The sequence below is a fragment of the Typopeltis vanoorti genome, chromosome 3, assembly GCF_054136105.1.
Source record: "Typopeltis vanoorti isolate ZY-2024b chromosome 3, IOZ_Tvanoo_1.0, whole genome shotgun sequence".
Lineage (NCBI taxonomy): Eukaryota > Metazoa > Arthropoda > Arachnida > Uropygi > Thelyphonidae > Typopeltis > Typopeltis vanoorti.
In genome coordinates, this window is record NC_143551.1 from 167036312 (window position 1) to 167064036 (window position 27725).

Genomic DNA, 27725 nt, shown 5'->3' on the forward strand with positions numbered 1-27725 from the left:
ACACATCTATAAGACTTATCCACAGTTATAATTAAAACATTATTAATCGCGCTTCAGAACTCTAGACATCAACTGCAGGGTACTTTAATTATCCTTGTTACCACTCATTAACCAATTAAACACTGTGCGGTTCTCCTTAGGGCAAATTAGAAATAAGTCGCAATTCTAGACCAACTGGGTTTATTCAGAATTCTTCACTGAACGTCCAGCATTTTATATTATCCGATTATGGCATTAATTTCCTTTTATTATTACTGCTGACTTCACCTTCAGCTAACTATAAGATTCACTTCGTCTTTGCTCACTTATAAATATTATCCTTTTTAACTTCTGCCCTTAAGAACCTTTCATCACTTCTACTTCTCTAGTTTATACCCTTGCTTCCTTTCATTTCAAAATTTCCATCTCAACTCTCTCCTTGTTACCTTTTTTCTTTATTATTCTTTCTCCAGCTCACGCTCTGTTCCACTCGCGCTCGTTTATTTCATGCGTTTCCATGACAACAAATAAACATAAACATTTTCGTTCATGTTACATAAGGCTATACCACTACATTGAGTTAATAAAAACATAATAAATAGAATATTAGAGCAACTTAATCAACTCTTTCATTTCGTATACAGATAACTATAATAATATTCACGTTACAATGTATATATAAGTTATAATAAATTATACACATATTATTGTTTAATAAATTAATAGTTGATTAAGTTCAGAATAAATACTTAAATAAGGAGTAATAAATAACTTTTATACAAGTCATGATTAATATATAATAAGCAATGTTAAATGTCAATAATAAAAAAACAAAATACACAACATAGTTTCATTCACAGTTTAACAACAGCGACAGACAAGAAAGCACGTGATTTCACATGTTGGCAACCAATTCGTACATCCTTCATTTCTTTCTCCCCTTCAGCATGAATCGACTATTCTTGGCAAAATGCCAACGAGAGAGCTACAAACTGTGGGCGAACTATACATGATTACAGCTGAATAACTATCTGGGAGGTTGTAGCTCAAGTTATTATTTAGATGAACAGGATTGAAGATGATTTACCTAGATTCTACGATTTTTCTCTCTAGTTCATCATTGCAACGGAAGATGTTAGTAGATTTTTCCCAGCAGACTTTGTGACTTTGGCTTTCATTATTAGGAATAGCCGAGAAAAGGATATGACTTGATAATGCACTGGCTCGCTGTCTCTTGTAAGTAATATCCCTTGTGTGTTCTTCCATATGCAATTCGTCACATTTGTCTGTCTGCCCAAAATAAGGAATATCACAATCACACAATATTTTATATACACCAGGGTATTTTAGATGATGATGATGACAAGGTTTTGGGTGGCTTATTAAGAAACGGATTTTTGGAAGTGGAGTGAACAAGGTTCTGATATTGTATTTTCTTAGAACTTTTGCTAATTTTTGTGAAACTGTACTTATGTAAATAATAGAAATATTGCCTTCGAATGTATTCGTTTCTTCCGAGTGTCTAGGAGGATTAAGAAGGAATTTTTCAATGATTCTCTTGGAATATCCATTAACTTTGAAAGAAGTTTTGAGGTGGTTTATTTCTGTAAGTTCATTTGGGTCATCCAGAAAAGAACGGGCTCTATGTCCCAAGGTGGAAATTACTCCACGCTTATGAGGAGGGAAGTGATGGGACTGACTATGCAGATATCTGTTGGTATGCAGCTTTCTATACACAGATTTTTTTTGAGTTTACCAGAGGAGCATGTCAGTTTGATATCAAGAAAAGGCAGGGAATTCTGAAAGAATCTCGGATACTAACTTTCAATAAAAAAAGAACTTTAGCGGAGAAACTGGAAGAATCTCTAGATAATGTAAGTTGGCATACCTTTAATATAAACTGTGAATCTCAAGCAGCTGCAATACAATATAATAACAAAGTAAATTTTATAAGAAAATTTGAAACATTAAAAAGAATACAAAATAATAGGAGCTTCTCAAACCCACACATCAATATTGACAAAGTCATTATCAACAAATCTTCTTATATACTTTCAGATGAAGAAAAAAGCATCCTTAGTAAAGGTCTAAACTTTATTCCTTCCCCAAAATTTATACCAAAGGAGACACTACTTGCAAAAATAGAAAAAGCTACTTCATTTCTCTCTCCAGATGCAAAACTTCTACGTATTGAATCAATCTTTATTATCAATAACGCAAAACCACCTGCAGATAACATTACTTTAACAGAATGCAAAGCTATTAAAAGTTTAAAAAACAACAGATATATATAATTATCCTTCCTGCAGATAAAGGCCATGCAACAGTGATCCTCAACTCTGAAGATTACCTGAATAAAATGCTTGAATTACTACAAAATGATACCTACTCAATACTCGAGAGAGATCCAACTCGTGAACTTCAAAATCGTACAAACAACTTATTAAAAACAACCACTGAATTATTCTGTAACTTTCGCTTATCTCTACGCTCTCTCCATCCATTAATTCCTCGCATATGTGGTGTTCCTAAAATCCATGAAGAGAACACCCCACTACACCCCTTTGTAGAAAGTATCAATTCTCCGACGTACAACCTTTCAAAATATCTTGCCAAATACCTAAAACGTTTTTCAGGCAAGTCACCATCCTTTATCAAGAACACTACAGAATTCATTACATAATTCAAGGATATAACAGTTAATGAATATGAAATCATGGCTAGCTTGGACATAACTTTTTTGTTCACTAATGTTATTATTATTATTATTACGGGTATCTCCATGGAGTCAGTAGACTCATCGCGGGAGACCCAAACTAGCAAAACAATATCTGTCATATCTCTTCTTGAATTCACTTACAGACGAAGAGCTCACAACTAAGTCAGGCAATGAATTCCACTCATTCACCACCCTCCAGGCAAAAAACCTTGTTCTGACACCTTTGTTAACCACACTCTTCTTTAATTTCCAGAGATGACCTCTTGTTCTTCCATCACTATCACACAGCTGAAACATTTCCCCTGCATCAATCCTATAAAAACCTTTTAGTAATTTGAATGTTTCTATCATATCCCCTCTTCTTCGCCTATCAACCAATCTCTGCAATCCACAAGCTCTCAATCTATCAATGTAGGGAGCATTTTTTATATCACTCACCAACTTGGTCACTCTTCTCTGAACCCTCTCCACAGCCTCCTCATCTCCAAGGAATCCAGGTGACCAGACCTGAGCACAGTAATCCAAATGTGGAAGTATCAATGCTTTATAAAGGGGAATAATAACCTCTTTATCTCTGGATGTCAGTGTGTTCCTCAACAACCAAGTAATCCTATGTGCAATCTTGGACACCTTAGCAATGTGTCCTCTGAACTTCATCTCCCTATCTACCAATACCCCTAAGTCCCTAGCCTCATCAATCTCTTGGAGTACCTTTCCATCGATGTAGTACACAGCTGGTAATCTTTTAATCCCAAAATGCATGACTTTACACTTTTCCACATTGAACTGACATCCGTTTTCTTTTGCCCATTTTACCAGCTTATTTAAATCCTCCTGCAAACTTTCAACATCAGCTTGATTTTTTATTGCACTACACAACTTTGCATCATCAGCAAACAACTGAATATCTCGCTTTAAGCCGTTTCCTATATCATTTATATACAAATTAAACAACATTGGCCCAAGCACAGAGCCCTGAGGCACACCACTGGTCACCTGCCTCATTCTGGACTCGGCTCCTCCATACACCACCTTATGCTATCTCTCCCTGAGCCATTCTCCTATCCATATCACCAATTTAATATCCATTCCCATCTGCTCCAATTTGCGTAACAGTGTTCTATGGGGTATCCTGTCAAAAGCCTTAGCAAAATCCAGAAGTACCACTGTGTAGCCAGTTCCTTTGTCCAACTCAGATGTTATTCTATTATGAATAGTTAATAGATTGCTAAGGCAGGATCTACCTTTAACAAAACCATGTTGGCCTCTATAGAGTATCATATCCTGATCCACCCATTCTTGAATTTTGTCTTTAACCAACTTTTCCAATACTTTTACCACTACTCCTGAGATGGTGATTGGTCTGTAATTCAATACTGCAGTTTTAGAGCCACCCTTATGTAAAGGAACCACTTTGCCTAACTTCCACTCCCTAGGGACCATACCAGAGTTCAAACTTAAGTTAAATATCCAGGTGAGAGGGGTTGACAATTCATTTGCACATTCACGCAACACCCAAGCTGATATTCCATCTAAGCCTACCGCAGTGTTTGCATTTAAGTTTTGCAATATATTTAATACCTCTGATTCTTTAGCTTCAATTCTCACATTAGGTATTGCTGTAGGTATAGAGATATCCTCACTTGGGTGATAGACTTTTGAAAAGTGATCACTCAGTAACTCGACTATTACATCTGATTTTGTCACCTCAATACCATCAGCACCCACTAAGGTTATCCTTCCGAAGTCATTCTTCCTCTTACTTGCCACATAGCGGAAGAACTCTTTGGGATTACCCTTGATCTCTTTGGCTAAGGTCTTCTCATAATCTGATTTAGCTTTTCTTACTATGCTGGTAACCTTCCTAGCTTGAGCCTTGTACTGCTCATGGGTGTCCTGATCGCCTTTCTCCTTGTAAATTCTCCATAACATTTTCTTTTTTTGCAGTTCAAGCTTGATACTACTGCTCATCCATCTAATGCCTGCCTTGTTTGACCTCCTAACCATGGGGACACAATCTGATATTGCTTTCCTCAGATACCCGCTGATTTTATCCCAAGCACTGCTAACATCTTTCCCTTGCAATATGTTCTGCCATGGGATGGCTGCAAGCTCACTCCGAAGCTTGTTATAATTGCCTAACCTGTAGTTCCGTACATACCCCTTCTTAATAGAAAAATACACAGATTTTGCAACCTCCCAAGTCAATACCACATGATCGCTTTCACCAACTGGAGGTAACGAGGACACCTTACTTATGCATATAACCTCTGAACCAATAACCAGGTCCAACACTCTCACACCACGTGTCCCTTCAGTTACGTGCTGTTTCAAGTAATTATCTCGTAGAAGATGTATGAATTCCATTTCCTTTTTGCTACGTGATATTTCCTCCTTCCAATTGATATCACCGTAATTAAAATTTCCCATAATAATCACCAAGCCTTCACTCATTGCACTAAGTTGCTGATGCATGAATTCAATATCTCCCCCCATACTCCCTGACCTATAGCAGCATCCAACTGTATATTTGGTTGCGTTGGTCACTATTTCGCACCCGACTGCCTCAAATGAACTCTCATTCACATGTCTATCATCATGATATACTACTTTCTTTGGCTGCAACACATCAGCTATCATCAACAGTACTCCTCCTCCTGTTCTATCTTCTCTATCCTCCCTGAAAATACTGTACCCATCACATTCAATTCCAGTGACCACATCTTCTGTGGTCACTGGAATTGAATGTGATGGGTACACTGACTTTGAATGTGATGGGTGAGATTTCACTGACTAATGCCAAAAATTCTTCTCTCTTATTTCGAATGCTTCTAGCATTGGTATACAAAAATTGCAGATTCCCTCTAGATCTTGTACCGGCTTTAGAACTGATATATAAGTCACTAACTACCGTAGTCCTATGCCGATTTTTATCCCCTCTCTTCTGCAATTTATTCAGCCTATAAGGATCAATAAATACACAATCAGTGCTAAAGTTTCTCACTCTTACACTCAACCTTTTCAATATTAGTTTCCCTGCCCAATAACTTCAACCTGTTCAGAAAACAATAACTTCTTCAATCGCTTATGTCCTTCCATGTTAAGATGCAGTCCATCTCTAGCATACAACTGCCTTTTTCCTTCAAACACACTCCAAACATCAACAAACTCCAGACCTTTTTTTCTGCACATTCTTGCAATCATATCATTCATTATCATTGCTCGTCTACTTAACTCGTAATTGTCAAAACGAGGCAGCACACACACTATTCTCCCATTGACACTTTTCCTCTTCACAATATCTAATAATGTTCTTAAATCTTTTCCTACCCGATTTATACTACCTCTCAGGTCATTCGTACCCACCATAACTATCATCTTGTCTGCTTCATGCCCTCTCTTTATTGCTAAAGCCACTCTTTCTGTTGTCCCATCAGCCAAGCACTCCTCATGCATACCACTCTCCATACCCTTAATCATAGAATCACCATATATTTTACCACTCTTAACTTCATTCAAGTCCACACTCATGGACTCATTCTCTACACTATTCAGCATGACTCTCCCAGCTTCATTACTCAACTCTCTATTACTTACCCCCCCCCACTCTCACTACATCTCATTTCTTCTAGGCCACTTGTGGTTTTATTATGTTGACTCCCAATCACTCCCATACTATTTATTACTGAATCATTCACCAAAGACTCACCCATATGTAATCCTGTTCTAGTTACTTCAGCTAAAGTAATCTCTATAGTCCTAATTTCTCTGTTTAACACATTAAACTCAGCTTTAACTTCCAGTATCTCCTTACCGATCACTTCCACTTCCTCATGAAGAAGATGAAGGTCATTTTTCATTTTCATAAACTCCCGCCGAAGTTCTTCCGCTACGGTCCCGATGTCAGCTTCCATTCCTAAACGCTCCAGCCTATCCCGACACTTCTCACATACGTCGACATTTTCGTTCTTCTCATTTTGCCAGACCAACCACAGATCCTTCACATTTTTCGGTGCATACATATAGCAGTTTCCGCAATGCATCCGTTGCGAAAAATCTAACGCTGAGCCAGCCTTTCGTGTAGTAGTAGAAGTCCTGCGCGCTGCTGACGTACGTTTCTTGTTGGACGCCATCTTTACACGTTGATATAGTGAAACAAACGGCAGTGAAAACACAATATATACAACACAGTTCTAAACAATAATACCACTGAAGGACACTTGTTTCTAACCAATGCACAATTGCAGCACAATTTGTGACAAAAAGCCACACTATATTTAACTTTAAAAACACGTTTTCTAGACTAGCTAAACTCGACCGCCACATTTACCAAGGACACTAGTGCCACCACCAACAGATGTTCCAACAGATAAAGTCCTAACATTACTCAAGGATAAGTTATCCAAAAAAATGTTAGCCTTGCTTACACATTGCATCAAGTCCAGTTACTTCAAATTTCAAGATACTATATACAAACAAACTCATGGACTGGCTATGGGTAATCCATTATCCCCTGTACTTACAAATATTTACTTACAGGATTTTGAAACCAAGGCTATCTCTTACTTTATTTTAACACCTAAAGTTTGGAAACGCTATGTAGATGATGTCTTCATTATTTGGAGACATGGACTTTTTTTGATTACCTTATGGTTTTCCTCGAACATCTCAATAGCCAACATCAAAGTATTAAGTTTACTGCCGAGCTTGAAACGGATAATTCCCTGCCTTTTCTTGATGTCAAACTGACACGCTCCTCGGGTAAACATAAAATATCGATGTATAGAAAGCCAACGCATACCAACAGATATCTGCATAGTCAGTCCCATCACCTCCCTCCTCATAAGCTTGGAATAATTTTAAACCTTGGGACATAGAGCCCATTCTCTTCTGGATGACCCAAATGAACTTATGAACAATTAATGAATATTCCAAGAGAATCACTGAAATATTCCTTCTTAATCCTCCTAGACATCACTCATCAAATTCCTGCCATGATAATACTACATGAAATATTTACATCATTACTAACTTCCTATCTACAATTTTCTTCCAAATCAGTCTGTTACTTGTCAAGACTCCAGCATTACCAGATCTTATATTTCTACCGTCTAAGGCACATTGTACCATATCAATCCACCTATATCTTGGCCTTCCTCTGGGTCGTTTTCCTGCCAACCTGGCAGAGAACACTTGTTTTGCTAATCTTTCTTCGCCCATTCTGTTTAAGTGACCATACCACCTCACATTAGCTCTGCTAACACATTCCTGGATGCCGACAATGAAAAGTTCTTTCCTAATATCCTCGTTTTTAATATGCTATTGCCATTGATGGCATCTGTTCATGCCTCTAATCCTTTTCAGGACTGTCATATCTGCAGTCTCTAGTCTTTGGTCAAGTGTTTTACTTCTGACCCAGCTCTCAGATACATAAGTTAAAATTGGTTTGAACATTGTCTTGTATACAGCTAATTTAGTGTTCTGACTAATTTCTCTCTTATTCCATATGAATTTATTCAATTGATTTCCTACCATACCAGCTTTGTTGATTCTGTTGTCTATTTCCATATTTAATTTACCATCTTCACTAAAAATCGTGCCTAAGTAGTTGAAATGTTTTACTTGTTCCACAGGTTCTCGATTCACAACACAGTTTATATTTTCAATGATTCTGCCTATTTTCATTGTCTTTTTATTGCTGACCTTCATACCATATCTATTACAAGAGTTATTCAATTTAGTCAGAGAATCATGCAGACTTGTAGCGGATTTATTTAAAAGTATGACATCGTCCGCATAAAGCAAAGAACACACATTAACATCTCCAATTTTGATATCATGTTTAATACCACTTTCCTTCATAATGTGATCCATATAGATAACAAATAACAGAGGGAATAATGTACATCCTTGTCTCACACCACATTTAACATTAAACCATCTTCCTGTACTTCATTCAATTCTAACTGCTGACTTACAACTCAAATAAAGACTAAGTATTGCTTGATATAATGCCCCATTGACACCATATAACTGTAGCGTATTGAATAGCTTCCCTCTTGGCACCTTGTCATATGCATTTTCCAGATCGACAAAACTTAAATACAGATCTTTGTTATATTCCCATGATTTCTCCACTATCTGTCGTAAAGTGAAGATCTGATCCTGACAGCCTCTATTTGACCTGAATCCAGCTTGTTCTTCACCAAGTTTTTCTTACACAATTCTTCTCAACCATTTCTCAAGTATACTTGCATATATCTTACCAGGAACACTCAGTAGGGATATACCACTGTAATTCTCACATTCAGTTTTATTTCCCTTTTTATATATGGGTACTATGAGAGCTCTACTCCAATCATCGGGAATTCGTCACTCTGTCCAGGCATTCTGAACTATGCAGTGCAGCCACTGTAAAACTTTTATACCACCATACTTCAGCATTTCTGGTCGAATATCATCTACTCCTGCTGCCTTTCCACATTTTAAACCTTTGATGGCTTTTTCTACTTCAAGTATGGATATGTATTCCTGACTGCATGCCTGGTCAGTGTTTTTTTATCACTGTCTTGTCATTACTGCTTATTTCATTTAGCAAATTTTCAAAGTAATTACTCCATTCTTCAAGGATATTTTTTTCTCACGTTTTCCTGTCACCGTAATCATCTCTAACTCCTTTTACAGCACTCTTTCCTCCATTCCTAAGCTTCTTCAACAACCTCCAGAATATTTTGCCACCTTCTTGATATTTATTTTCTATGTTCTTGCCAAAGTCCTCCCATGACTTTTGTTTAGCTAGTTTTACATAGTGTTTAGCTTTCTTACATTTGTCTCTGTATTCTCTAAGAGCACAAGCTGACTTATTTGCCAGGAACTTTTGATATGCTGTCTTCTTTTCCTTCACTGCCCCTTTTAACTTCCTGTGTCCACCATGGAGTTCTGATTTTTCTATCCTTGCAGACAACTTCACCACATGCCTCTCTAGCTGAATCAATCGGGGTTTTCTTCAAGGCTTGCCACTGAATCTCCAAGGTTTGGTTCCTGTTCTCAAACTCTTTCATTTTTCCTTCAATAATATTTGTGTATTATAGTCTACAGTTTACATCTGAGAGCTGCTCAACTTTTATTCTCTTTAAAACTTTCTTATATTTTCTTCTTTTCAATATGAAATTCAATTTTATCCTGATCAAAACTAAATCAAGACAGCAGGAGTAGATGATATTCCTGGAGTTGCCCGTAATAATAATAATAATAATAAATAGTGATCACTTCCAATTTCAAATCCTCTGTACACTCTGGTGTCCTGCACCAGGGAGAAAACATCACTATCAACAATAACATAGTCAATGAGACTTTTCTTATTCCTTGCCTCTTCTCTCCATGTGAATTTGTGCACATTTTTATGTTGGAACATGGTGTTAGTAATAACCAGTCCATGTCCTGAGCAGAAATCCAACAGTTATTTGCCATTATTATTAGCTTTGCTCTTTTCTCCAAATTTTCCCAAAACATTTTTGTATGTCTGACAATCACTTCCTACTCTGCTATTTAGATCCCCAACAAGGACCAACTTTTCCTTTTTCACTGTGTCAGTAACTTTCTCTAGAGTCTCAAAAAATTCCTCCACTTCTACCTTAGTAAAACCTTCTGAGGGACCATTTGCACAAATAAGTCTCATTGTCCAGTTTCCCATTCTGATATTTGCCTAAATCACTCTACTTGACACTGCCTGCCATTCAAGAAGATGAGCCTCGTATTTTGTGTTGAATACTATGGCTACTCCTTCTTTTCCTTGATTGTCATTGGCTGAATATAACATTTTGTATTTATTGCTCAGAAAGATCTCACCAGCTTTTGTCTTTTCTGTTTCAGTCACCCCTATTATGTCAATCTGGTATTTATCTAATTCCTCCGCTAGCTCCATTTCTTTGCCATTCAGGCTTCTTATGTTGATAGTACTGCTCTTTATCACTCAGAAGAAACAAATAGATTCAAAGGCAATATTTCTATTCCTTACATAAGTACAGTTTCACAAAAATTAGCAAAAGTTCTAAGAAAATACAATATCAGAACCTTGTTCACTCCACTTCCAAAAATCAGTTTCTTAATAAGCTACCCAAAACTTTGTCATCATCATCATCTAAAATACCCTAGTGTATATAAAATGTTGTGTGATTGTGATATTCCTTATTTTGGGCAGACAGACAAATGTGACGAATTGCATATGGAAGAACACACAAGGGATATTACTTACAAGAGACAACGAGCCAGTGCAGTATCAAGTCATATCCTTTTCTCGGCTAATCCTAATGATGAAAGCCAAAGTCACAAAGTCTGGTGGGAAAAATCTACTAACTGCTCTGTACTCGAGGGTACAGAGGTCTGACATACGTGAGTTTATAGGCCAAAGTTAACCCTGTGAGAATGGCCAGTCTTCAGCAAAGTGCCTACAGCATCAAACGATTGGACCCCCTTCCAACTACTAACCGCGCTCAGACTTGTTTAACTTTCGTGAGCCATTAGTAGCAGAGACTCTACCAATCGACCAACCTTTGCTGGCACATCACTTGCCTTAGTATCCCATAATGCAAAGCACATATCCTTACTGACATGTATAATGCTTTGGGTGATAGTAAATGTCTTGACCTCTCTACTAACTGGATCTGAGAAGATGGAAAAAGGAAAGTCAGTATGAACTATGAACATTAAAATCCAAAAGCTAAGAGATGGCTTTGTTAGTAAGAAAATTGAAGGGAAAGAAAATGAGCATCCAAAAAATTGGTGGAAGGGATTAGAATGACTAGTGGATCAGGAGAATCCGCTCTCCAGCCCCACCGTGGGCATGGATGTTTGTGATTGTCTGTGAAATACTAGTGGTGGTGGGAAGTAGATGATGCAGTTCATTGTAGTTGGTGGATTGAGTGGTGGAGATGGAGAATTGTAGAATATGTGCCCCCCCCCCTCGATGAGTCTTTGGACTCCTTGGCGGTGTCACATAATAATAATAATAGTTATCTATATCGATATTTCATTTGTCATCTTCAGTATACTGTGATTGAATGTACCAATTGTTCTATAGGTTTACTGCTAAGAATGTGCCTGCCAGGTGTTTTTATTGTTTTAATCAAAATAAATAATTAAAAAAACAAGACCTGCAGACTGATTTAAGAGAGTAATGTCACAGAATAAAATTCTAAGCCTCATATCTACCACTTGAATATCAGATTTAATATTTCTGTAACATCATCCATATAGATCACATACACTCCTGCCTTTCCAATTTAACATCAAACCATTTTCCTGTATCCTTAAATTCAAACGACTAATTTACAATTGCAGTAAAAGGTATGAACTTTTTTGTTTGCACTGTATAAATTTTATGTTTTGAAGAGTTTTTTTTTTTCCCTGTAGTACTTTATTGTGTGCTTTTTCATCTTGAGCTCATGACTTCTTGACTATAGTACTACTTCAACCATCTGCATTTGATATAAGTTTTGCACTGTAGCTACTACAAAATTTTATATCATATCTCTGCATTTCAAACTGCATATCATCTACTCTAGCTGTCTTTCAAAAATTAACTTTTTGATGGCTTTTTCTACCTAACTGAATTCTTACTGCATTTTAAAATCGTGATACAAACATGAAATGTACCAATACCATACCTGATGTTCATACAAAAAAGAAATGACCATAACATGGGGGGAGGGGTCACATGGAAATTTTAAAAAATTTCCACACATATGAAATTAAAATATAATTTTTTTTTTAAACAAATGATTTTAGATACTGGAAAGTAAAACTAATATTTGTAGTATGAACCTTTAGTTGCAATAAAGAAGTCAACATTACTCATTTAAGGAAGTGGTAATTTTTTTTTTAATAGCAAGGTTGAGACTTATTTTGGAGAACATCTAATCCAGTAAAATCGAAAAAGGATATTTAAAAAAAAGGTAACAGATGAGAAAAAAAAACAGATGACAGAAATGCTAAAGTTCTGTAATCTGCATGAAAGTAATAGACTAAAAACATTAAAGGCTGTGCCTTGCTTCAAAGCAAATAAAGATGAAAAGCAGATGGTTATAAAAAGTTTTTTTTTTAAAAATACAACAACAATAAAATGTGGCCTATAGCACATAAGTGTGAAATTTAAAAAAGGTTAGAAGAAAGAAATTTAAAAAAGAAAGAAAGAAAAAAAGAATAGATGAGATTTGAACTCAAGTCTTGCTGACTAAAGGGCACCATAAATACTTACTGGGCAGTGGAAGTTCTTTAGGTTTGTAGATCAGCTAACCCATCCACTTCAGTAATGTACTATAGATTTACAACCTTTCATGGATGGAATTCACATATAAAAAACTTTATTAAAATTATATTCAAGTATTTGCAAACACAAAATTTTGTATAATTACCAAAACTGTATATCTGTCAACTTTTTTTTTTTATTCTAGTTATAAATGAATTAAAAAAGTATCATTTTTGTATAAATAAATAATAGAAATTGCACACCTTGATACAGAAGCAGCATAGTGTACATCTAATACACCAAGACCTCCTTTTGGCACTGCTTTTGAAAAGAGTTCAATTGTGACTCCTGAAATACATCAAATAAAAAAAAAAATTATACATACCAGAAAAAAAAAAAAAAGGTAACTGCATATTAATGCTTGAAATAATAGGTACTTGAGAATGTTTATAAAAGTACAATGCAAAACATGTCAAAACAATTTAATATAATAAATCCAATAAGATAATGATGAGATAATAACAATAAAAATAAGATAACGATGGCCTTAAAGAAGGACTTGAATAGATTGCATGAATTAGCAGATAAGTGGAACTATCAGTTCAAGGTTGCGAAGTGCAAGTCTTTGAAATTTGGTAAGCAACGATAGGATGCAAAGTATACACCTGGTGGGAAAACTTTAAAGGAGGTAGAGGAGATGAGGGATCTGGAAGTGGTGGTGAACAAGGACCTGAAATTCAGGGGCCACATTGCACAAGTTGCGAAGACATCACATCGGTGATGCCTTCGTACAACCACATTGTGTTCAGGATAGGAATGTGCATTATCATGGATAAATTGTAAAGCCTCAGGAATAGGAGGAGGTGGGAAAGGGGATATGATTGAGACATATAAGCAAGTCAGGGGATTGTTATTGGGTTAACATGGAAGACATTTTTCATAGAATGAGAGGGGGGGGATAAACAAGAGGACATCCCTAGAAACTGTATAAGGAGGTTGTGAGCAGAGGTGTGAGGAGCAGGTTCTTTGCATAGAAAGTTGTGAATGTAGACATATTGAATCAGTTTAAGGCACAGATGGATGGGCTTTGTGTGTAATAGTGTATAACTCCTCCTATGATGAGTCTCTGACTCCACGGACGTCAGATATTAATAATAATAATAATAAAATCCAGCCTGTTCCTCGTTCTGAATATCTTCCAGAGCCATCACTCTGGGGATGACAATTTTTACAAGCAGCCTGGATGGCTAAGCAAACTGACCCAATTTTCACACTTAAACAGAATATTACACTGTTTTATAAATTTCAAAATGCATTCAATAAGCAGACAAAAACTATTAAAGATTATACAAATCTTACCAAAAGATGGGAGAAAAAAAAGAAGAAAAAAATCTACAACAACATAAAAGTGGTACAGCAAATAAAGAGACAGAAAGAGAGCTGGTCCAGATGATGGTGTAATGAGGTTACATCATCTCCTTATGTTTTTAATATACACTTACCATCCATAAACTTATCAATACCAAATGAAAAAAAGTATGAATTTAAAACATGATATTTAGTACTAATAGTAGATTCAATGAAGAAATTATCAAAAATTATAGAAAAAAATTGATACAAAGTAAAATATTGAAAAGAATAAAGCAATAACAAGTGTTTAAAATAAATTTGTTTATTTTAAACTACAGCAAATTTAAATAATTTTAATTATACAATAAGAATTAGAAAGCAAAATAATGGTCACTAACAAATAAATCAGACTGGCAGTAGATATGCAAATTTTAATGCAATTAAATAAAATGAAATGATGGGGTTCAAGGCTACATTGTGAGACAGTGTATTTAGCATTCTTGTAAAATTGGCAATTTTCATCGTGTTTTTTTTTATCATTAGAAAATTAGTGTTTCATAGTACAACAGTGCTCATTTTTTTTGTTTTTATAGTATCTGGCATTTTCATAACATATATTTTGAGATATTGCAATATTAAAGTGTTGAAAAATGGCACCAAAAATACATAAAAAATAGAATACTAACAAAAATAGTGAAGTTAAGAAGAAAGCATGCTTTCCAGAAAAGAAACTTGAGTTTAATAAAAATGAATAAACCTTCCAAATTAAAACAGATTATTAGGCATATGACAAGAATTACAAAAAATCAAAAAGGCATTTAAAAGGAACATAGGAAATACAAAGTTTTCCCAGAGGAAAAAAAAAGAAAAATATAACAAAACTCAGTCGAAGAGCCGAAAAGAAGAGATGGCTGTTCTCCAAGGCATGCATGATTTAACTAGCAATAATTCAGCATAAGAGAAGACATGAAAGGATTGCTGGCAGAAGCAAGAGTGAAGAAGTGAAAATTATTAGTATATCTAAATATGACAGAAAAATGAATTAAGGAGAAAGGCCAGCAATTTGATGTGTAGGCTGTGCAGAATGGATGCACATTTTTGGATGGTTGTGTGGGTTTGAAGGGAAAATGGCTTTATATAAGAGGGACAGCCTATACTTCAATGCATTTGGTAGGAGGAAAACTAGATAATGATGGGAGAAAATGATGAGAATATACATTAAAGCAACCATATTGTTTTCAAGATTATCTTCGATTATTATAAGGAAAGAATTGTGTTTATCCAGTTCAGACTTAAGCATGTACAAGGATGTATGTATCATAAGTCATTACATAAGAATAGAGATCTGCAAGTGGTCCAAACAAGGTCATATAGACTACAGAAGTGAGTATACAAAAAAAAGCATCCAGGTAACTTATTACATCTGTACATGAATGCCAAGAGTACCAGAAACAAAAGGGATAGAGTTTGTTGCCTTGGTGAATACTTTGGTACTCAGATTATGGGCATTAGTGAGAACTAGCTATCAGTGCAGATAATTAACTGGTATTGAATGTAAAGAGTAAAGGGGGGAGGGGAAGTGCTGCTAATGATGTTGGCATCATCTTTTCTCACCAGTTGTTAGGGTGAAAAGTTATGATTGCAATAACCAGTAACAATTTTCCATGTGAGTGAGTTTATCAGTTTACAGCCATCAGGTGTATGCAGTCCAACAAGATCAAATACATAATAATGAAGTGTTGTTACAGACCTAGTGGATCAGTTGCTAGTGACAAAAAATGCATTATCAAATAAAGATGATCGGTGCAAAACAAGTAATCATCATGACTGACTTTAACCAAACACTAATTGGGAAGTGGGGATATCTCACAAGAAGAATGAAACTGAATTTATTGAGCTGATGTGAGATAACTTCTTCAGGCAGCATGTGACAGAAGAAAGTGGAGGTCAAAGAGCATTAGATCTGATTACAGTGCAGGGGGGGGTCTCAGTTAAAGACGTGACTGTTCTAATTACAATTTGTGACAGTGATTATGATGTACTGATTTGAGAAGTGGCTCAGTTTATGGATGTTCTATTCAGAAAAAGGTTACATAGTGAACTACAATGCAGGAAACTAAGACCAACTGCAGAGTATGCTAGGTTCTGTCTAATGGTATGTTGCTAAATGGGAAGCATGAAAAGCACTTAAATATCTAAATGATACAATGGTGGAACGTGTCCAAATTTGAAGAATAAATAGAGCAGGAGAGAGATGGATGTGCAGTCCTATTAAACTGATGTGAAAAAGATGACATGGGAAGAATGCTATGTGCATAAGGATGATATCAATTATGAAAATTAAAAGGAACAGGTCAAAAGAGTTTGCAATTACTATAAGTAAAGACAAGTCTGAGTATGAAAAGAAAAAAAAAAGGCTCTGTAATCTAAAGACAGCCCAAAAAAATTCTATTGTTATGCTGGAAATAAAGTGTGGATGACAGAGTAACTACTGAACGCAGATGGTAGGAGAGAAACAGATGCAGTAGAAATTGTTCAACTAACGAGCGTGCTCATTTTGCTAAAAGCTAGCAACCTGATGTATGCAACATTCAGCTCACTGCTACCCTCTTCATTGGATGAAGAAACTCGGGTGTATGAGGAAGAGATACTGGAGCTACTGCATATTTCTAGAAATCGAACACAACATAACTACACACAAACCAACCCATTCAAGTGCCATCTCCTATCCAGGAGGTTCACTACCATGATTTGACTCATGGTTAACTATGGGCATTATGACACGTGGTGAGGATCCTTTCTCTTCCACATACTGTCGTGAATATTCATGACTGTAAATCCATGTGTCTTCATGGGGCCAGTTTGCCTGTTCTGGGGGACGAAAAACCCGAGTTTCTGGGTGAAAAAAAAAAACCCTACTATATGAGACCAGATAAATATTCCTTATATCATGGACAGGAATTGAACCCAGGACTTTCCAACCAAAGGGCTTCATCTAAACTGGCTGAGCTATAGAGGCTCATAAACCAACAGTTTTAGATAATTATTTACATGGGTTTGGCTATCTGGCCTTGTAGTCCTAAAATATAGAGGAAGAAATTAACTTTCTCCTACCTAGATACAACTACCAAATGGTGGTTCATTATCACTTTGTTTCTAAGAAACTCTTACTCACTGGACGTGATTGCTTATGTCCACATACTGGACATAAGCAATCAGACCATTACCCATCTTAAAGGGAAAATATCCTCAATTCACTCACGAGTGTGTACACACACACACACACACACACACACACACAGTGCTGAACCATTGGAACAAAAAGTAAGTGCAATTTGTCTGTTCCAAAATGAAGCCCTTGCGCTACTGAACTTATGTATCTTTGCAACAGTATTTTAGCCGATGGCTACAACCTCTATAAAATATGAGGTAACCCAAAAAGCTAATGTAGTATGGTTTTTGGTCGAGTTCAGTGCAATGACTTGTTTAATTTTGTAGTGGTTTGCAGAGTGCAATTTTTTATGTGCATCATAAAAACAGATATGTGGCAGTCAATCGATGCACTGTAACTTGATGGGTATTCTTTTTCTGTGATTTATTTTGAACTCTTTTAAAATGTCAGTTGAACCTGGTGCAATTCAGGCTTGTTTGCTTTATGAACTTAAACTCTGTTCAAAGGCTTCAGAAGTGTCCAATAACATGTGTGGCATTTGGAAAACATATGGTAGCAGAACGTACTGTAAAGAAATGGTTAAAAAATTTGTTTCTGGTTATGAATCACTTGAAGATGCACCACGTTTAGGAAGACTCTCCATCACTGATAATGAAAAATTACGTGCCATTATTGAAAATAATTCTACATTAACATGCCAAAAACTTTCACAAATGTTTAACATGACTGGTGAAACAATATTTACAGACCTTTAGATGTCTTTAGATGATTGCATCAACTGGGAAAATCATGGAAGCTAAGCAAATAGGTCCCACATGCATTATCAGATGACAAACTTCAAAGGCTATCAATTTGTTCTTCACTTCTTTCAAGATAAAAAAACAAGCCATTTTTGGATTACTTGCTCACTCGTGATGAAAAATGGATCTTGTATTCTAACAAGAAGTGAAGTTATCATTAGTTGTCAGCCAACAGTCCAGTACAGCACACTTCAAAGGCACCACTTCCTCCCCAGAAGACTATGCAGACTGGAGCCAGTATTGTCCACTATGAGTTTCTCACTGCAGATCAAACAATTGTGGCTGAGATCTACTCATGCAACTCGAGCGTGTGTAGGATGCGTAACTTCAGAAACAGCCAAGACTAGTTAACTGGAAGAAAGTGCTATTCTTAGAGGACAACGGAAAACTTGCCTGTGAAAAGATGTGCTTTAGGATGGGAAATACTCCCTCATTCTCCATATTTTCCTGACATTTCTCCAAGCAATTATCTTTTTTGGTGCTAGACAATCACATACAAAATACAGTTCTGTAATAAAACAAAGGTTGAAGCAGAGGCTGCTAGGTTTATTATGTCTAAAGGCAAAACATTTTATAAAAGCAGAATTTACAAGCTTGTATATCATCGGGAAAGAGTTGTGGATTGTGAAGGTGCTTATTTTAACGAATAAAGCATTTTATGAAAATTTCTGCAGTTGTTTAATTTTTTATTATGAAAAACTTTTTTGGTTACCTTGTATATAAAATACTGCATACCTTGTCCTGGACCCCTCCTTCAACAAGCACACAAGAACACAGCAAAACTATTTCCATCCTTTATATTCAGGGTACATAAGAAAACATAGCCAAGGTTCCCAACAGATATAACCCACTTTCACATCCCACATTTAACTAGCAACTTGCATCAATTTTTCTATGGATCATTTCTTAATGCTCAAGCCATGCTGTACTTGACTTCAGAGAATGATATTACAAAAATCTGTTGTCTTATTTCCTGTTTGCATATCAGATGGATGTGCCCAAAATTATAACATATGCTTCGATTAAAAGCAAAACTACATAGAGGGGTAAAAAGAATGCATTTGTTTCAGGATATGCTATAAATCCTGAAAGGTGAGTTATATCTTCTATTTGGTTGGTATAAATAATTTAAATATATTTAAATTACTGAGAGGTGTAAATATGTGAAATGACATGAACCATATGAGAATGACTGGCACATAAGAGAGGGAAAGAACACATGTGAATAGAAATAACTTCATTAGAGACAAATGATTACATTTGTGGTATTACGCATAGTATTATGTGAGGTGGAACAAACTGCATGTCATCCTACAAAGCGTGATCAAAAAGTACAGTGAATGTAGCCACAGTGCTCAATCTATCAGAGAGAGAGAGAGAGAGAGAGAGAGAGAGAGAAAGAGAAAGAAAGCAAAGATGAGTGAATCACAATCTCATATCTGTCAGTCATGTAATGAGTGTCAAGTTGATCGCTTTGCATGCTTAGTTGTGAATACAGTTTCTGTGTACCTGTGTTTTGCATCATTGTTGTGAAAATGCAAAGCTGTGATCATGAAAATCGGGTAAAAATTCGAAATAATATTGTAGGATTGGGCCTTATATCCTTATACTTGAACTCTTATGATTGGTCAATGAATTTAGAGCTCATGTAAAATTGGTGATCTTTATCTGTTGTATTATTTTTTTCTCTTAGAAAATTAATGTTTTTTTGGATACTAGTGTAGATTTGTTTATAGTGTATTTAGTGTTTTATAACATATTTTTGTTAAGATATTACAGTAATATATATAGTTTAAAGTGGCAACAAAAACGCACGAGAAACATAACGCTAAGAAAAGCAGTAAAATCAAGAACAAGAAGGCCCCACTAAGGAGGTTATTGAAAATTAATTAACCTCCAAAATAGAAAAATTAAAGCCAATTATCAGAGAGACAATGCAGGAATTACAGAAAGTCTAGAGGCTTTTAATGAAAATAGGGAGGAAAAGAAAATTAAGCTTCAAAATAAGAAACAACCTAGCACAGAATCAAGTAAGTCAGTAAAAAACATCCTTCTTTGTAAAAAGAAGGATGTTATTTGGTGTGGTGGCTGTTGATGAGCAGGTTATAACTTCGAGTTTTCCAGGAGCAAAAATTAATTACCTCCAAAATTATCTGCAAGCAATACAAAAACAGAAAACTAAAGTAAACGAGATCGTAATTGTAATAAGTACTAACAACATAACTAGTGATAAGTTCAGTATGAGAGAGAACATGAAAGGTTGTTGGAAGAGACGAGAGTGAAGAGTGAGAAAATAAAATTAGTAAGTATATTACCTCGATATGATAAAAATTAATTAAGATGAAGGACTATAATGGCAAAAGATTCAATGCGTAGACTGTGTAGAAGGAACGGATGCGAGTCTTTGAATGTGTGGAATGATTTTGAGGGAAGATTAGATTTATATAACAGGGATGCCCTGCACCTGAATGAGCTTAGTAATAAGTCTTGAAAAAGTAAAAGAGTCTTGAAAACACTTGGTAAAAGAGTCTTGAAAAATTAATAATTGGTATGAGACCTAACACGGAGTCAGGGAAAATAAATTATAAAGGAATAATGAGAATATGAGTGTAAGAGCAATAGTGTTATATAATTGTGCTAATAAGGAATGTGCGTTATCATGGAAATGGTTATCAGGAGGGAATGATTTTGGCTTTGTGTTCATCCAGTTTGGACCCATCAAACGTGTGCAAAGATGTTTACACGTATAAGGCAATAGAGAAGAATAGAGATCTGCAAGTTGTTGCCTTGGTCAATATGTTGGGACTTCAGATTGTAGGCATTAATGACAACTGGCTATCAGAATCAGACATACTAAGTGGTATTGAGTGTAAAGGATACAGTTTTTTTTAGGAAGGGCAGACAGGACATGTCTGCCTGGACATGAGCGGGCATGCTGCTAATGATATTAGATGACTTGAATCCAGTTAGTGTTGAGATATGATTGTACTACTAGTAACAGTATTTCACGTGACAATGAATATGAAGCCATATGGTGTTAAGTGGAATCTAATCTAACAAGATCAATTACATAGTGGAGTGTTGTTAGAGACCTTGTGGATTGGTTGCTAGTGAAATGAATCACCAAATAGAGACAATGGGTGCAAAAAGAGTAATCATAATGAGAGACTTTAATTATCCAAATATTGATTGGGTATCAGTAAAATCTCATGAGAAGAATGAAACTGAATTTATTGGGCTGTTGCGAGACAATTTCTTTTGTTACAATAAGGAAATAACATGAGTAGGCATATTTAAATAAATTATTATACTGGAATAAACTTGCATAAAATATTATTTTATTAGTATAATTTGCACCTAAGTATCAAAGGCATCTTCAGTACATGTAAAAAGCTAAATGCTATCAACACTAGACATAGAGTTCATTGGAACAAGATAAAAGTCCTTCACTCACATAACTTAAACAGATCCGATGGGATAGTCTATGTCTGTCCCCTTTGTGGGAGATAGTGGTTCTTAAATCAGCTAATCATTCCTATCTCCCACAAAGGGGACAGACATAGACCATCCCATCGGATCTGTTTAAGTTATGTGAGTGAAGGACTTTTATCTTGTTCCAATGAACTCTATGTCTAGTGTTGATAGCATTTAGCTTTTTACATGTACTGAAGATGCCTTTGATACTTAGGCAAAAATTATACTAATAAAATAATATTTTAAGTGAGTTTATTCAGGTATTATAATTTATTTTAATTAAAAAGACAACTTCTTCAAGCAGCATGTGATAGAAGGAACTAGAGGTCAGAGAGTGTTAGATTTGATTACATAGAGGATGTTTCAGTTAAGGATTTAACTATTCTGCCTCTGGTTGGTGACAGTGATCATGAGGTACTGACTTGAGAAGTGACTAAGTTTATGAATGTTTCATTCAAAAAAAGTTACATGCTGAACTACAAAGTAGGAAATTATGACCAACTGAGAAGTAACCAGAATTTGGTGAAATGGTATTAGTTGCTGGGTGGGAAGAATACCGACAGTGCATGGGAAGCATTTAAAAAAATACATAAATGATGAAATATCAGAATATGTCCCAAGAGTGCAAGGATAAATAGAGTATGAGTTAAATGGACGCATATCCACATAAGAAGCTGATGATGTGGGAGGAATACCATGAGCATAAGGATGATGTCTGTTATGAAAATTATAAGCAACAGGCTAGTCAATTGTTGTATGGGAAGCAAAAGTCTGAGAATGAAAAGAAACTGGCTCTGCATGCTAAAGACAACCCATAAGAATTCTATCGACAAGCTACAAGTAAAAGAAAGAATGAATATGAAAGAATAACTCTTCTGAATGCAGAAGATGTACAGGTGACAGATGCATAAGAGGTTGTTCAACAAATTAGTGCCCAATTTGCTAAAAGCTATCAACCTGGTACATGCAACATTGAGTTCACTGCTACCTCCTCACTGAATGAAGAACCTCAGGTGTATGAGAAGTTATTATAACTGCTGTACAAACTGAATAAGAATTCAGCAATACACACTGATGGGATATCAGCACAGGTGCTAAAAGAATGTTCAGCTGAATTGGCTATTCCTTTGACCAGGCTATATAATTCGAGTCTCAGAACAGGGAAGATTCCATCCCATTGCACAAGGGTGGTGCAAAGACCAATGTATCCAACTATCAAACAATCAGTATCTCAGGAGTGGTGGTGAAGATTTTAGAAAAACTGGTTAGGGCTTGCATTCAGAAATGGGTTGACAGTGAATCTCTACTTTGCAATGAATAGCATGAATTTACTAAGGGTAGGTCATGTTTCAGCAACTTGCTCACATTCTATAATAATGTTACCATTGAACTAGACAAGAAGAATGAATACACCAGGATTCTTTTCGATTTTGCTAAAACTTTTGACAACACAGTATGGAAGACTGTTACATAAATTGGAGAACATAGGTTTAGATAATAAAATATTAGCATGGATAAGAGGGGGGCTGACTGACAGATATCAAAAAGGGGTATACGGGGAATGTGAGTCTGCAAGATTTAAGGTGACCAGTGATGTACCACAGGGATCAGTCCTTGGTCCGCTGTGATTCAATCTGTACATTAATGATACTGGGAAGGATCTGTCACTCAACATACAGCTATTTGCTAATGATGCAAAGATAAGTTGGGTAATCAGGAATACTGCTGATATGTAGTACATGCAGAATGATTTGAACAGGCTGGAATTGTGGGCATGAAAAAGTATGCCCACATAGATAACCAATGTCATATTATATTGGTGGGATTATGCTAGAAGAAACTGATCAGGCCAGGGATCTTAAGAGTGTTAGTAGATATCAAGTTGAAGTTCAGGGGCCATGTAGCAAAGATTGCAAATAAAACTGAAAAGATAATTGCAATGCCAAAAAAAGAACTTTCACATGTAAAGATAAGGATGTCGTTTTGCCTCTTTACAAGGCCTTGATTAGACCTCACTTGGAATATTGTGCACAGGTGTGGTCTCCTAGTTTCTGTTGTGATTCTGATACTGTCTGATACTGTCATTAGTAGCGTGAACAATCCTTGAGGGTACATATCAGAAAATTGATGATGAAAGATTGCTAAATGAAACTGGATTGTAAGTCAGCAGTTAGAATGGGGGAGGTACAGGAAGAGAGTTTGATGTTGAATCACGTGTGAGGAAAGGATGCATACTACTATTCATCCATATGAATGCACATATAGATGAATAGTAGTTCCTCAACATTATGAAGGAAATATTAGGTATGATATCAAAATTGGAGATATTCATCTTGACTATTTACTTTATTTAAGAATATAGCATCTGCATAAAGCCAGTCTGTAGGATTCCATAAATAAATTGAATTACTGCTGTAAAAAATTTGGTATGAAAATCAGCAGCTTGCATCCAAAACTACTAATGCTATCCTGAAATCAGGATGAATTAGATTAGGATGTGATAAATTATACAAGATGTGTTGAGTATGCCTATACATGGTGTGATGCATACTGAATACATAACAAGAGGTGATGGGATACAAAACCAAGAGATCCTGCACTAGAAACCACAGGAAGCAATAAGCACTGCTGACCTCTCATAAACTGACAAGTCCTTTACCACCTAGGAGTCTAGTTTGTATTTCTTACAAATAGAGAAAGTAAGTATGCTTATAATTTTTTTGTCATGTTGTACCATCATTTTTTATTTGTAGTAATGTTATATTTGTAGTTAGTAATGATGTAATTTTTTCATGTAGTACTGTCATATCCTGTACACCCCTTGAGGGTACATGGCAGGAATTTGATGATGATGATGAGTATGCTTATAAAGGTGATAAATACTCATATGAATCCCATATATCAGAATATACATTCTGATTTTAAAATTCTTTCTTTACATCTTTATTATCCAGATATCATCATCATCAACATTCAAGGGCTGCACCAGATTTTTTTTAATGTTGGGACCATATACAAGAGGTTGGCTGGTCAAAATATAGTATGTTAGTACCATATATGGGTGGTGGGTTGGGAAAGGAGAAACTTGTTTACATTTGATTTAAAAGCCTGTATGTTGTATTCCTTGGGAAATACATCAGGGGAAAGACTATTCCACAGTACTGCAGTAGCAGGGATGAAGGAGGAGGAAAAGAAACTTGTTCTGTGGGTTTCAAGGTGTACTATGAAAGGATGTTGGGCGGCAGCTATAACGTGTTCCAATGGGCTTTTCCCATGGAAATATTTATAGAATATCAGAGACCAAGTCTATGTGAAAGTCAGAGGAGCGAGCTAGTGAGATGGGTCATTTATCAGTCTAATTGCTCTCCTCTGTATTGAGTCAAGCATTTTGAGGCAGCGTTTAGGAGTCCCACTCCAAACATGGGAGCAGCACTCAATAGCTGGGCAGATTTATGATTTGTATAATGTTAACAGCTGTTTAGAGGTGAAGCAGTGTCTTGAGCGAAAGAGAAAACCTAGTTTTTTGGAAGCTGAGGATGCATGGTTGTGATGTGTTTATGCCAGGAGAGGCTTGATGTCAGGGAAATTCCAAGAAGAGAAATCTCATTTTGTCTGGAAATTTGAGTGTCATCAAAAACAATGGTGGGGGGAAAATGGTTCTTTTTTGTGAGAAATAAAACAGAACTGGGTTTTACTAGCGTTGAAGTTGATGAGGTTATCTGAGCCCCATTGGAGGATGGCTTGGAGGTTGGAATTAAGGGGCAGTGGTGGTTGATGTTCTGTGGGTTGAAGTGATTTGTGTAGAGTAGGGTTTGTCAAATGAAAGGGAGGAGTGTAATGTGCAAAACTGTGTATTGCATTAAAGGTCAACTGAAGAAGGTCATTGATATAGAAGGAAGAGGGTCAGTGAGAGAACTGAACCTTGTGGGACTCCAGCATTAGTTGGGTGGTGAGAGGATAGGGAGCCATCTACCATCATACATAGTGTGTGTCCAGTCAAGAAGCTGGCAATCCAGAAGTCCTGAGACAGTCCAAATGATGGGTGTTTGCTTAGTAAGCCTTTGTGCCAGACTCAGTCAAAAGGCTTTAGAGATAAAGTGCAACTACTTAGGATTCGCCGAATTTCTCCATGGCATTTATCCAGCGATAGGTGATGCATGAGAGTAGATCTCCTGTTGATCGGCTTCCATGGAATCCGTACTGGTGGTAGCTTAATAGCCGAGTACCTTTGAGGTAGATTACGAGTTGATGGTTTCCTCCATCACTTTAGATAGGATTGAAGTGAGTGAGATAGGGCGATAGTTAGATGGCAATGATTTGTCACCCTTTTTAGGAATGGGTTGAATATAGGTCAGTTTCCAGGCTTTGGGATATATATCAGTGGAGTAAGAAAGTGTGTACAGATGGCATAGGATAGGCGTCAGTTCTGGCACAGACCTTCAGGACAATTGGAGGAATGCCATCAGGGTCAGGAGATTTTTTTGTGTCTAATTTAGACAACAGGTTTATGATATCTTTTTAGCAAAAGGATATAGGGGGCATTGTATGTTGGGCAGTTGGAATGACTGGAGGGCATTTGTGTTGTCAGTTATGTGTGCATTGGAGGCAAAGTGTGAAGCCAGGAAGTTAGCTTTTTCTATGGGTGATGATGCAGTTAAGCCATCTGGGTATGAGGGAAGTGGGAATAGCGTAGAGAAAAAGTTATGGCCAATTGCCTTAGCAAGAGACCAAAAGGCATGGCTGTCATTTGTAGGACAGGCTTCAAGGTTCCTGCTTATTTGCCAGTTCAAATTCTGTTTTAGAAGCATTGATAATTTTCTTGCATCTGTTTCGGGCTTCAGTATAGGCATTAAAGGAGGATGGGGTTCTTGATTTGAGATAGTTGTGGTATGCCTGATTTTTCATTTGTACAGCCTTGGCACATCTTTTGGAGAACCAGGGTTTAGTTAGAGGATGGCAGTTGCGAGTAATGTGAGGAATGTATGTTTTCATGCCAGTAAGGATTACTTTGGTGATACATTCAATGCATATGTTTGAACTGGGCAGTGGTGGTTCCCTACTATGCTTCATTCCCAACCATGGGAATGAAGCATAGTAGTCTCGGAGACTGTCCCATTTGGTACTGTTATAATTTCAAGCTACTCTTGTGGGAGAGACTGTGTAAGCATTGTAGCATGGGGGAGGAGATGAGCACTAGGTTGTGGTAAGAATTACCCAGGGTGCTCACTACATTCATTGCATATTAGGAGGAGTCATTAGTAAGGAAGATCTAGGGTATTTAGGGATTGGCTGGAGTTATCTGGTATTCTGGTCGGTTTATGAACAATTTGTGTAAGGTTGTTAGCAATGGCAAATGTTCCAGCATCTCTGCCTGCAGCTGTATAACTGAAAGAGGAAAGCCAATTGGTGTTATGGACATTAAAATCACCCAGAAGGATGATTTCACTATTAGAAAAGTGGGACTGGAGAAAATCAACTTTTAAGGAGAGGAAATGAAAGAGCTTAGAGTGACTGATGGTATTAGGAGAGCAATAGAGACAGTAGATGAATTTGACTGAGTGGGGGAGGGATATCTTCAGCCAAAGAAGGTCGAAGTTGCGCAATTCAAGGTTAGGTGCTCTCTGGCAAGGTATGTCAGAACAGATATATGCACAGATGCCACCCTTGGGTCAAAAGGAGTTAAATACTGTATATGATACACAATTTAACTAGATACTATGATAATCCAAAATAATATTACTAGTTTCCTATTAACAATTTTCTTCCAAACTGGTCTATTATTAGTCACCACCTGTTATGATCCCTTCTTTTCTTTCTTTCTTCTAAAGTCATGGCTAACTGCATCAAATGCTATAACAAATTCGGTATGAAAACCATCAGATGCCCTGCAAAACCACCAGCCATTAGATTAGGAAGAATTAGATAATTAGGATGGGTTGAGTATTTTTGCTTCAAACATCTAATTTGATAATATTTCCAATTATA

At 36.3% G+C, this 27725-nt stretch overlaps 1 protein-coding gene across 1 annotated transcript in view; it reads right to left on the reverse strand.

Annotated features, from left to right (window-relative positions):
* The window catches only part of LOC150108731 (protein CNPPD1), a 111778-nt gene that overhangs the window by 69623 nt on the left and 14430 nt on the right, over positions 1-27725 (reverse strand). The window contains exon 3 of the mRNA XM_090416185.1: positions 13208-13292. Coding sequence (XP_090272311.1) covers positions 13208-13292 — 85 coding nt within the window. The remainder of the gene's footprint in view (positions 1-13207; positions 13293-27725) is intronic.